Genomic DNA, 13054 nt, shown 5'->3' with positions numbered 1-13054 from the left:
TGAGTAGGTGGTCTTAGGCATGTGAACCGCTGTACAGTTAGTGGGTTTTTTTGCATAGCTACAATTTTAGTAGTCTCTAAGGTGCCACAAGTACTCCTTTTCTTTTAACTGATTAAGGTATAGATAAAAGAAATCCTCATTTTAACTATATAATAAGGGTCAGAGAACAAGCTCATTGGAACTTAACTCCAGGATACAGCTCAAGACCAAAGTTGCTAGGATTTTTTAACCCCTGCATGATTAGGTTGTGTAGAAGCTGGAGACCCGGACGAGATCAGATCCTGACTGGGAGACTCTGTCTGCTTTATTGGGAAAGTTGAGCATTAGATGCTTGGCTTGTGTATTCTGTTGATTGTTAATTGGTAATAAATACATGTACATGTTTAAGAATATTTACTGTGTGACAAAGGCTCTCTCACTGGGAGAAGGTCCTGTTAGCCCTCAGAGGGCCACTGGGCCCAGGGATGGGTGTGGGAGCCCCAAATTGTGCAGGTAACATGGAGAGGACAAGCGACTTGGTCACATAGGAAGTGCAAGATGCTGAACACATGCCTAATTTTAAGCACATAAGTGGGGGGGGGGTTGTTTGTTTTTTACATTTTTTTAATGTATGTTGATGTGACTGAAGCTGAAGTAATTATTCTGGTTATTTGTATTATGATGATTATTAGTATTATAACAGCATCTAAAGGTCAGGGCCTGATTGTGCTGGGCACTGCACAAACAGCTTTCCGTTTCCCCTCACACCAGAAACATAAATTTGACCAGATCAATGAATGAAATATCCTGGTTGAGTTCTGTCTGGATACCCAATTTTTTCAGAAGTTAATGGACAATCCACGCTGAACTTCTCTTCTGATGGCCAGGTTGTTAACTGTAGGTGTTTCAGGTCCAGATGAAAGAGGCATCCCCCAGCTTTAAAAGGTCAGGTATTTTCTTCAGGTGCAATGTGAGATCCTTAGCTATCTAGTAAATCCAGTGGAGGAGTAGGATGCCTTCAGCTTTCCCCTTTTGTATCCTTTCGGTGAACTGTCTTGAAAGGCACCAGATTCTTCACTGTCCAGGACATTTTTAACATTGTAACAGAGAAGCTTTGACTTCTTGCTACTCCCTGATTTTGGAATGGATATAAACACTCATGCCTCAATCATAAGCCAACTTCTAATGGGAGGTAGGAGGAAACTGCCTCTATAAGTATCATAATAACCCACTACATGGTTTCTTTCTCACTATCACAGACAGGATACTGGAGATGATGGAGCACTGGTCCAATTCAATATGGCTTTTTAAAGACTGACATGTTTATGAGGCTTGAAATGAACTAAAGAATGTGTACTATAAGATTTTGGAAATTTGTGTTCCATATATACTTGTATGTAAAGGTCTAGAGCGACCTTTTTTGAAGCGTGCTGTTTGTCCTTACCCGCCCAGAAAGAGGCATTTGGATGTGATCTCAGAATAATGCCTAATTTTGCATTACATCAAGTGCATGGTTCTATGTCCTCAGAAGGCATTTCAGCAGGTGCATTTTGAGAAACCCACTCAGGGGATGAAGCTGATACCTAACACTAGAAATTCAAGCCTTTCGATGACTCCTCAAGAAATGATTGATGTAATGAAGTTCTGAATCTCTACAATATTTACCACTGTGGTAAAATTATGGCCAGATCCATGTCTGTTTTGATCTCTGGATCAGCAATTCTCTGCACTGGGATCAAAAACTCCTCTTGATTTTGAAGAATTGGTAGCCATGAATCCTTTCCAGAAGCTGTTCATTTATGAACTGGTCTGTTTCTCTGGATGGAGTACTGACTGGAATGTTGTCTGTGCATGGGAATAAATGTATAACATGCAACCTGTGTCTTGCTGTGACTACCACAAGCCATTCAAGATTCAGAGTGCAGAGGGTAAATCAGAAGGAAGACTCTTGCACAGGAGTTGTCAGCTCTTCTATACAAATGGTTTTTGTCTTTGTCAGAGTATTTTGTTGGGTTGGAGGAAAATTTATCTAGGTTTCTTTGGAAACTTGCTCCAGATTTTTCCCTCTGCGAGGATAATAGTCCGTTCTTTGGTACCCTTGGTTTCAGTAGCAACCAATGGGCTGCTCTGCTGGCTTCAACAGTAAGGGTTGAGGTGCCTCTGCAACGTCATCTTCTAATTTCTCTAATGTTTCCCCTGACAGTTCTTCATTTGGAAGAATAAGATATCCATTTAGGATGAGCGATGACCATTCACAGGTATTACATGACTTCCATGTAGCCACCAAGGTAGAAGCCATTGTTCATCACAAATCACATCAAGAATTTGACCAAGATCGAACCCAAGACAGCTCATTCCAAGCAAGGATCATATCCCTAGATGATGATCCACTTGCCTGCCGCCAAGTAAGCTTTCCTTACCAAATATATGAAAACCTTTTGATTTGAATGGCTATAGGCAAGGCTTTTAAATCGTTGTGCAGTGTGTCATGAATTCTATGGTCTATGCGGTCATTTGGAAGGAAGTCCCCTTCTGAAGGTGTAATTGTCTTTCACTGGTGGTCCTACAGCTGCACCAACCTTAGGCTCCCAAAACATATGAAATTTCTTTCATTTTTATATAAACATTTTGGTTTAACATTTAGTTTAATCGGACATCCTCATTTGGATATCATGTGCTCTGAAAGGAGGCATTAATAGGAAAATACCCATCTAATAATTCTTGAAAAGGATAGTACTGTATTAATATTAGTTTCCTTGCAAGCCACTGACATGCTGTCCTGTAAGAGTCCTGTAGTTTTTTGCTTTTGATGCATATCTGGTATTTCTTCCCATGCTGTTTGTAGGGGAGAGGCAGTACACGATACATCCTGGCATGGCATTCATGTAACAGCTTGTTAGCTGTCCCCAGGAGCCTAAAACGCAGCCTGTCTGCTGCCCCGGGCGGGCTAGCACCCAAGTAAGTACTGCAGGAGTAACCCAGTACCACTCAGGGTTTTACTGAATCCATCAGGATCAGTTTGAACATGGGAAGATATTTCTCACTTGCCACCCAGTAATCCCATGATGTCCTGCAACAACATTGAACTGCCTCCAAACTCCACAGATAGGGAGGTTTAGCCCATTAGGAATCAATGAGGTGAGAAGCTGTGCAACAGAAAGCAACTTATCCCAGCCAGACAGCTTCGTGTACTTTCACATCTTCAAAGCTGAATCAGAAGATGAAATGCACAGATCTCCATCTCATCACGGAGAAACTCAGAAAAAAAAAAATCCAAACGCTTAATGGTACTGCATTATTCTTCTCCACAAACTTTCTCCATTACCGTCTTGCTTATGGCATCCCTTGTAATGCTAGATGTGACCTAGGGAGCCATTCTAGCAGCCAGGAGTGCAGAGATGCTCCAGCAACACCCCTTTCCTTCCAACTATGCCCCACTAAGCCAATTGTTGCAAAGAACTCGGGGACTCCTCAGAGAAGCTATGGTTACAGCCCTTTTTTCCCCACTTGCTTTGCACAAGGGCACAGAATGTAGAGGGGAATCTGGCCCAAGCTCTTTTTCAGTAAAATTCATCATCTACTACATTTAAAACAAAGGAATCAAAAGGTGAAGAGAGAGAGAGAATGTGTTTTACTATACCTGGCCAAATCCATGCAGCTATCAGTCAGACTGGTAGAAGAATTGAAGTATTCTCTGCCAGCAGCCAAAACCAGTTTGACGCTTTTCTCATAGCTGACTCTATATCGTGGTTTTCCTTTTGAGGCAACACTAACTGGTGGATCCACTGACCAAACACTGCAATGCATCATTTGCCCAGCTAGGTGTATATTTTCTAGATGGCTTGAACATAGAAGGCTTTCAGTAAATATCTGCAAAGTAAGATGGGTAAATTTGTTACAATAGCTTCAACCAAAAAAGTGTTTAGTTTTCTGTGGGACCAAGCCATCTGAACATAAAGGTTCCTTGTAATATGTTGGGAGAAAATGAATTTAAGATGTATCTGAAAAATTATTCCAGGATTAGTATTTGCATAAATAATTTTTAAAGTATTTTAACCACAAAAGCAGAATTAAGACAATTATTTCTATCTTTCTCTTTTTGTTTTTTAATTGCAGTACACATTTAGTTCTGCTACCACATTAATTGTTAAACTTCAGAATAAAACCTTTAGTGAAACTCAACAAGATTAATTTAAAAAAATTCAAAAGATAACATTTTGCAATTTCAAAATATTTTACAACTCAGAATTGAGACACTAGAGACAGAATTTTTGAGGTGATTATTTTTTTATTTGTTTTTATAGATGGGGCTTAAAAACTAGAAGAATAAATTTCTACAGCGTAATTAATATTTTTATTAATAGTGTTGTATATAGATAAAATTTAGATGACATTTGTGTAACAATATGCATGCACATTTATAAACAAAAAGCTCAAGCTTCAAAAAGGGCCACTTCTTCCTCCTAATAGATTAATTATGTTAGCTGCAAATTTGAAACTGAACAAACACATGCTTTGGATGGAAATTAAAAAAAAAAAAAAAGTTTGCTGCTAAGCAATACCACAAAGCCAAGTCTTGATATCATCAAGATTTATATAAGTGCTTAACTTTACACACTGTAAGCAGTCCCACTGAAGTCCACTTCAAGTGTGTAAAGCTAAGCACTTGCTGAAGTCTGATCTCCGTGCTTTTGCCCAGGTGCAGTTTTACTGACTCCTCCATCATCATCTGCTCCTGAAGAAACATAACTGGAGGTTTACTTAAATCGCAGCGAAATCACACATTTTTTGTGGGTTGGTCACAGCATAAATAGCAAATTTCACAGATGTGTTCATACAGTAAATATATAAGTATTGTACTGTATTACTACTGGGCTTGTAAGCCACCCTGGATAAGGGAGTCTGCTAAATCAGGGGTTCTCGGACTTTTTTTGCTGGGACACCCTCTCAAAATATTGCAGGCTATGACGACGAGGCCCACCCATACCAGGCCACCCTGACTTCTGCGCTGTTGCTGGCAGCAGCGCTGCCTTCAGAGATGGCCACCCGGCCAGCAGCAACCACTCTTCAGCCACCCAGTTCTGAAGGCAGCACAGAAGTAAGGGTGGCAAAACTGCAGCCCCACTACCACAGCCAGATTTCAAGAGGAGACGAGATTTCATAGTCCATGACATGTTTTTCACATCCATGAATTTGGTAGGGCTCTAAACATAACACATTTAGGTTCATAATAAACATTGGAATAATATTAGAATTCCCATTGGGTTTTATTTTTTAAATTTTAAATCAAGACTAATCTTCAAAATACAAAAATCTGAATGTTAATATATCAAGGTATTTGCCATGAAACATTTAACTGTTTTAGCCTTAGGCCAAAAAGCTGTGATTACTTAAAATGTACTTAAAATGCATAAAAACCCTTTAAGAATCACTCAAATCAGTGAATCATAGTTTTTCCACAAAGTAAGAGACCAGTACAATCCTAATTAACAAGAACAAAACAAAATATTTGAACACTATTTATTATAATTTTGCATCGATCAAAAGCTTTTAATTCCATGACAAACAAATTAAAATATTTCTGAGTTAGGAAGATTTTTTTTTGCCCCAAAATTTAGTTAATTAAATTTAAAACAGTGCATCTGTAAGCAACATCTGTATTTCTAGAAACTCAGATAATATAGTTATGATCATCACAGAAAAAACTTTACATAAAATATAGTTTATTTTATTCTTTCAAATCCATATGTCAGGAGAGAGTGAGCTCTACTGGAAGCACACATAAGACTATATAGAGACCCAGAGGCGCCTCACCCCCATGACAAAAGGTTGCAACAGTCTTACATATGCCCTGCTCCTGTGCAAGTCAAACAACAGTGAGATAACCATATCCAAAGTTCTGTGTCTCATTCCTACACCTAAAACCTTTGAGTAGGGCATAGCACATATGCATATTCAAAATTGGTGTTAGTTTTTAAAAGCAACATGATGACATTAGGGATACCTGCAAAACAGGTGGCAAGAACAGAGCTACAAAACTAGTAGAACATTTCGATGACCGAAACACATGCTAAAGTAAGTCCACCCACCTACACTACTCCACCAGTAAAAATGCTGTCACACACTCAACAAAACAAGCACTGTCAGATAAAACTTTTTTATGTGGTTCTACAGGTCTTTTGAGTTGTCTCTCTATTCAGCTTATATTAAGACATCAGGCAGGAAGTTTCTTCTTCCCTCTCATAGCAAAAAACACAATGAGATGTTCAACAAATAAATAAGAACTAATACTTTGGATTCCATGACACCTTCCATTCAAGAATCAAAAAAGAACCTTATATTTCAGAAATGATTACTTCAGTTTTACTTCATGAAATGTAGATGACATCTAATGGATAGGCATACCAGACACAAAAGGATTAAGTGATATGTACAAGGTCAGATAGGAAATCTATGGCATTAACTTTCTTCCTTTTGTGGTCTAATGGTTTAGTGTTCTTAAAAGCACCAAACCATTAGAATGTGGCAGAGGTCTTACAATTCACCATGCAATATTTCTCAAGGGAAAGCCGAAATATAGGCAGAGAGTAGCTACCACAAGGCTGGCGATAAACCATTTTAATCTCCATAAAAATATCTGACTGGTAAACAATTCTTAGTATGTATGAACATAGCAACTTGTAGATAATGATCTAAGGCAAAAAGTATCTATATTTGTTGATTTATAAATAAGAGAATAGACCAAAAAGCAGATTGTTGGATACGGGTCCCATTCTCCAAAAGGATCCCCAGAGTTTTTGTTTCAATCAAATAACACAACACACTTCACAACAGAGTCCCAACACAAACGTCCCAATATTGATGCAGAAGCCCCCTTACAGGGCTATTCTTTTTCGAAGGCCATGCATGATTTTCAAACAAAAGATATTAATTTTACCAGATCTGAGTGCTAATGGAAGATACAAATACAGTAGAACCTCAGAGTTACAAAAACACTTGAGTTATGAACTGCCCAATCAACCACACACCTCATTTGGATCAGAAGTACATAATCAGGCAGCAGCAGAGACCAAAAAAAAAGAAAAAAAAAGCAAATACAGTACAGTACTGTGTTAAACGTAAACTACCAAAAAAAATTAAGGGAAAACAGCCTTTTTCTTTTGCACAGTAAAGTTTCAAAGCTGTATTAAGTCAATGTTCAGTTATAAACTTTTGAAAGAACAACCATAATGTTTTGTTCAGAGTTACAAACAACCTCCATTCCCAAGGTATTCATAACTGAGGTTCTACTGTAAGTTCTAGTTGCAACAAAATATGCATACTGTCAGTCAAATGAATAATCCAACTGTTTTAATTATCTAGTCCATTATTTCATGAAAACAGGAATATCTTCTAACATACAGAGTTTTTCTTGACATAGTTTAAAAATGTATAACTGTAGAAAAAAGTGGCATATTTCAATTTCTAGTTTAAGTCCCATATGCTTTTTTTCTTTAATTCCTTCAAAACAGTTCAAATTTGCTTTCAGAACGTCTCCCAAGAGCAAGAGAGACTGGCAGCTATATGCAATTAATTCTGTAAACTGTAATGAAAAAAAACTTACAATAATATAAAACTTTCAAAAGATGTCAAAATGTCAAGATAAGTAAGCCTATGCATAGTGTAATCTAAATGCTGAACTGTAGTGTATTAAAGTAAATATGCAAATAAACAGCACATATCAAAATAAATTCAACTTCAGCATAATAACATATGCAGATTATTTTCTGCCGAAATTGGATTTCACGTTTCACTTTAAATCAAACAGGAAAATATTTATACACAGTCCTGTAGGTACTGTGGGTGACATTAAAATGCTTGGCTGAACACAAAGTTCATGTTTAATTAAAATGTAACATTTAACGAAAATATAATTTATCTTTAAATTACTTTTATTAGTAATCACTTGCCTAAACTTCTATTTATTAAGATATCTATGAATCAAAAACTATAGATCTTATAATTCTTATGTTCCTCAAGTAACTTTAGTCTTTTGATTTAAATAAAAATAACCTCATGCTGAGGGACTGACAGGAGACTACATGGACTGTTGATGAACTGTATCCAAGGAATTCCCTAACAGAAACTTTAACTACATTAGTTTCAATGGTAGAGTTCACAGATAGCCAGTGGGTAATATTTCAGTACAGCATGTGAAGATTTACTCATGTCAATCCCGGTAACACAAATGAGAACAGCAGTACAAACTGAGACGATTTATTCTGATATCGGTTTGTAGAATAAAAATAGAGGAGTGGGTAGAAATCACCTCATAGCAACTGTCAGGCTCTAAGCATGTGTAGACATTCTGCTGCATACCCAACATATCCTGCAGTAACCCTTTCCAGTGCATCTCATTGACTGGTGGCTGCCTAAATAAATAGCAAAAAAAAAAATCAATATTTATTGTCCCCCTTAATGGGATGTTAGCTGAAGAAAGAACAAAGGGAGATGATGCTAGAATTCATCATGTGACCCGACATACCACAATTTTTTTTTTTTTAAGTAAGCATTCCCAAAATCCTCCGGTGATGAGCTATTTGTTGAGCTATTTCTAACAGCACCCAAAAAAGTTGGGTAATCATAACTCTGAGACATCAACTCTGCAGTAAATTTAATGTACGCTACCAAAAAGCCTGACATACATTACCTGCAACCCATGGAGAAGGCATTATTATTTTTATTTAAATTTTATTTTAATTTGGTGAGAAGATTTAGAAGGCAGGATTCTACTAAGCTGTCTATTGGTTCACTATCTGCCCGACTGCTTTTTGATTGTGAATTAACACTCATGTTAGCATTTTCTCTATATTCTTGATATTAAATTATTTAACTGAGCACCTGACCCTAATAGGTAAGGTAGTAAGACATGGACATCCAAGAGTCAAGGTACTTTTCTTCTACGGCACCTTCTTACTTTAGGAGGAACACTGATTTGACCTTTCCAAACTATTTAAAAACTCTTAAGAGGGCTTTCAACATGCACCAGCTATACACTACCAATAAGGGCTGATAGAGCTTTTCTTAGCAAGAGAAGGAGTAATTACAACACAAAAAAATGCTGCTTTTAATCAAGGCTTCAGCAATCTGATTTCTCTGTTCTCAATGAAGGATGTACAATAACTCAGCTACAGTAAGACAGAATATGAAAAATAAGAGTTTTTTTCCAAATTAAAAAAAAAATCACTAAAAGAAGAAACAGCAGATTCAATTATTGCTAAATACCTGAATTAAAATTACTGAATAAAAAAGCTCATAAGAAAACCATGTGAAGCCAAAAAAAAATCTGAAAGATGCTATTTCATAAATTCTGCACCTTCTGTAAAACAGAATTAGTTTTAAAGGATTTTATTTCCAGGACATTAGTTTTATTGTTCATTTTTAAAGTATATACATGACTGGAAATATTTTCTCTGCCAATATGCCTTTAAGCTTGCTTAACTGAACAAAACACAACCATACTGAAATCAGTCTGCAACAATTCTAGGAAGAGGTAGTATTTTTAACAACAACAAAAAGCAGTGAAGCGCTTATAGTCAATGTTCAATTTCACGTTAACAAGTTTGTTTTATGAATATTGTGTTAAAGCTGAGAGACAAAAGTACCATCACATTGGTGTATAAAGGTGAAAATGAGTACTTGTGGCACCTTAGAGACTAACCAATTTATTTGAGCATAAGCTTTCGTGAGCTACAGCTCACTTCATCGGATGCATATTCCGATGGTGAAAATGCACATTCTCTGAACATGGATATTCTAAGCTGACCAACAGTGTCAATACTCACTTGCGTCCTGTGTGCCTGGTCAGCCTAATCATAAGCTTCTCTGCTTGCTCTGGGCTGTTCTGCGTATCTTTTACAAATGACACAGGTTTCTGAAGTCCATGCTTCTCCAAAATTTCTGATACACTATAAATATACAGTACAAATCATTTAGCATCTTGTCATTTTGTCCTGGATTAGATCATCATTATTTGTATCATAATATTGCCTAAAGCAGTGTTTCTCAACCTTTTTGATACCTGGATCCAGGGTTTGCTGCCTTCCTAAACTGTCAGGGAGCTCTCAGGGACTGGCACGAGTCCACGGACCGGTCGTTGAGAAACAACGACCTAGAGGCTTCAAACAAGATGAGAGTTCTATTGTGCAAAGCACTGCACAGACACATACAGTGAGAGTCTCTCCCCCAAAGATCTTACAACCTCAACAGACAAGTCAGACAGAAGGTGGGAGGAAGGAAATATTAGTAGGGACCTTGCAGATGAGGAGCTGAACTGAGATTGAGAGAGTACGTAACTTTGCCAAAGTCATAAATAAAGTCTATGGCAGAGCCAGAAATTGAACTCACATCTCCCAAATCCCAAACTAGTGCCATCACCACATGAGTATTGTCCCTCCTTCAAACAAAGAATACTTTCAGTAAATATACCACACTGGCAGCTAACAGCAATATTTTCAGCAAGTTCTTGAATTTTATACAACATTACAAGCATTACAATATAACATTACAACATTACAATATAATTACAAGCATTATAAAATTTGATTATCAGAACATACAAACTTTTGCTAAGCTACAGGGAGCTGACATTACAACAATATCATTGGAAACCGAAAAAACCCTGCTCATTACTTCCCTTCTTAGACTAACCTCTTCAAGTCATTTTTGTTATGCTTCTCTTCCTATAAATACTCAAGACATTTGAAACTTGGCTTAGAGGAGAGGTCCTCAATCTGTGGGGTGTGCCCCCTAGAACATTCGGGGTGGGCACGGCTGGGGCCCAGGCCAGCCCCCATGGAGGACAGAAAGGGTTTGCCACTCGGCTCCATACTGGCCCAGGGCTCCGCTTCCGGGTGTGGCTACTGATCCCACGCCCAGGGATCCCTCTCACAGCCAAGGCACCATTCTTGCCCCGTTATGGCCCCAGCCTCAGCCCCCTTACCCCTGTCCGTGTCCCCCTCCCTCCCCAAGAGCCGTGGCCCTGCTCCTGGCCCCAGTTCCAAGAGGTGGGGGCAGCGCAGACAGAGCTAATGGGGAGTGCTAGGTGAAAAGTTTGGGGCCCACTGGCTTAGAGGCTCAGATTTGGCCTAAACCCTTTTGTCCACATTATAGATACTCTGACTGCCGTTCCACAGTTAGAGGAGCGGTTCAGCACTCCATTCTCATCCTTTGCAATACTAGCTTTGATATTTGATTTGGGGCAGTAGGAATATGTTTTGCAGGAAGAAAGTTACAACCCAAATATTGTAGAAGAACTCAACATTCAGAAAGTATTTTCTCTCGATTTGTAGTGAAGGGTTTGGATATGACCTATAATCCTATGCCATGGTAACCTGTACATTCTTGTACTAGTCCTCCAATAAAACACAATGAACTGTTGATATGATAAATGGTTTTTACCTCAGAATTTGTTCCAGTTCATCTACCTTGTCATGAAGAGTTTTAGTTAAGTCTGTTTCCGGGCTGTGAAGGTTTTAAAAATAAAAAAACACTGCTGAATGCACGATCCAGTTATTGCTGGTATAACATATTATCAACACGGAAATAAACACCAAAAAGCTGAATATTCTTTCTGGAACCTTTCAAAACCCAGAGGATGCTGCAACTTTCAAAAGAAGGATTAAAACTGTTGGCTTCTGGTAGAAGGAAGGCCAAGAACTTGTGGGTAATACTAGACAACATTGAACTCACCCCTCGAAATACAGGCTCACTTCTTACCTGACACCCTCCCTTTGAACTCCCTCCCGTCCATCCACCTCCACTTTTCCAAGTGTGACCTTCCCAAGTGTGGAGATTGGGAGATTGGCAATGGACCCAGAAGAATAGTAGGTAGTCTAGGGCTTCTCCTGTTAGTCTTTCATCCATTTTCTCCAGAAATGTTGTTTGTCACAGAGCAGTTTCTCTGTAGGAGGGCCTGTCTCGTGCTGGCATGAATGCTTATGAGCATCAATGTTGTATATAGCCGTGTTATTAGAGAGACAAGGTGGGCGAGGTAATATCTTTTATTGGACCAACTTCTATTGGTGAAAAAGACAAGCTTTTGAGCTTACACAGACCTCTTCTTCAGGTCTGGGAAATGTACTCCGAGATTTTGTCTACGCTATAGTTAGACACCCATAACTGGCCTGTGCCAGCTGACTTGAGCTTGCATGGCTGCAGCTGAGGGTCTATTTAATTGCAGTATAGATATCTGGGCTTGGGCTGCAGCTCGAGCTCAGGGACCCTCCCACCTCTGCTTGACACAAAGGCCTGAGGAGTGGGCATGGCCTGGATGGCCTGATTTTGACCTTTCGATTTAGATAGTTTGTTAAACAATTTTTTTTAACATATATGAAGTATAGATTCAAACAGTTCATTTCATAAAGGTATTACACCAATTACATTACATACTCTAGCTTTTAATTTATTTTAATTATTTCTCCAGGAAAAATGAATGTCATCTCAGGAAATATTTTAGAAAATTCAGAACTATATTTATTGTATTCTAAAACAGCTGCAGATAACCACATACATATGCTCACCCATATCCTCTTTGTGGAAGGCATTCCAAAATATCGTAACAAAAGGAGAGCTGGTCATCTCGTTCACAACTATAGATACATTCCAGTGCCATACTCATCAGTTGGTCCTGATCAGGAATTATTTTTTGCTGACACTATCAAAAACAGAATATATTTTGCTGTATGTTGGAACATTTTTCCATTTACAGTCAGTTTTTTCATATTCCAGTGTTACTGTCAATACAATCTTAACTAGTGCAAGTACAACTATAAAACGAATTTAGTCATTTCTTTTTAATTAGAGGCTCTCTGGATCTTTAATAATTCTCTGTGAAATATCTTTTGTAATTACAGAAAATGCAACAAAAGCTAATCAGTATCCTCTGTGTACTTAACCTGTCTGAAAGAGGAAGATACTTGCAACTGAATCCTATTTAATTTTGAAAAAGCAAATATTTTAAAAGGAGCAAATTATTAAAAAATACGTTAGATGCTTGAAACCATTACTTACACACATCAAAGGAATTTACTTCATT

General features: G+C 38.0%; 1 protein-coding gene across 1 annotated transcript in view; it reads right to left on the bottom strand.

Moving 5' to 3' along the window:
• Positions 1-13054, bottom strand: part of NBAS (NBAS subunit of NRZ tethering complex) — a 347509-nt gene that overhangs the window by 214878 nt on the left and 119577 nt on the right. The window contains exons 26-30 of the mRNA XM_074947616.1: positions 12540-12673; positions 11419-11481; positions 9804-9926; positions 8288-8390; positions 3620-3849 (exon numbers count right to left, since the gene is read on the bottom strand). Coding sequence (XP_074803717.1) covers positions 3620-3849; positions 8288-8390; positions 9804-9926; positions 11419-11481; positions 12540-12673 — 653 coding nt within the window. The remainder of the gene's footprint in view (positions 1-3619; positions 3850-8287; positions 8391-9803; positions 9927-11418; positions 11482-12539; positions 12674-13054) is intronic.

The sequence above is a fragment of the Natator depressus genome, chromosome 3 (genome assembly GCF_965152275.1).
Source record: "Natator depressus isolate rNatDep1 chromosome 3, rNatDep2.hap1, whole genome shotgun sequence".
Taxonomy (NCBI): domain Eukaryota; kingdom Metazoa; phylum Chordata; order Testudines; family Cheloniidae; genus Natator; species Natator depressus.
The sequence above is the reverse complement of the archived record's forward strand: the minus strand, read 5'-3'. Positions and strand labels throughout refer to the sequence as shown.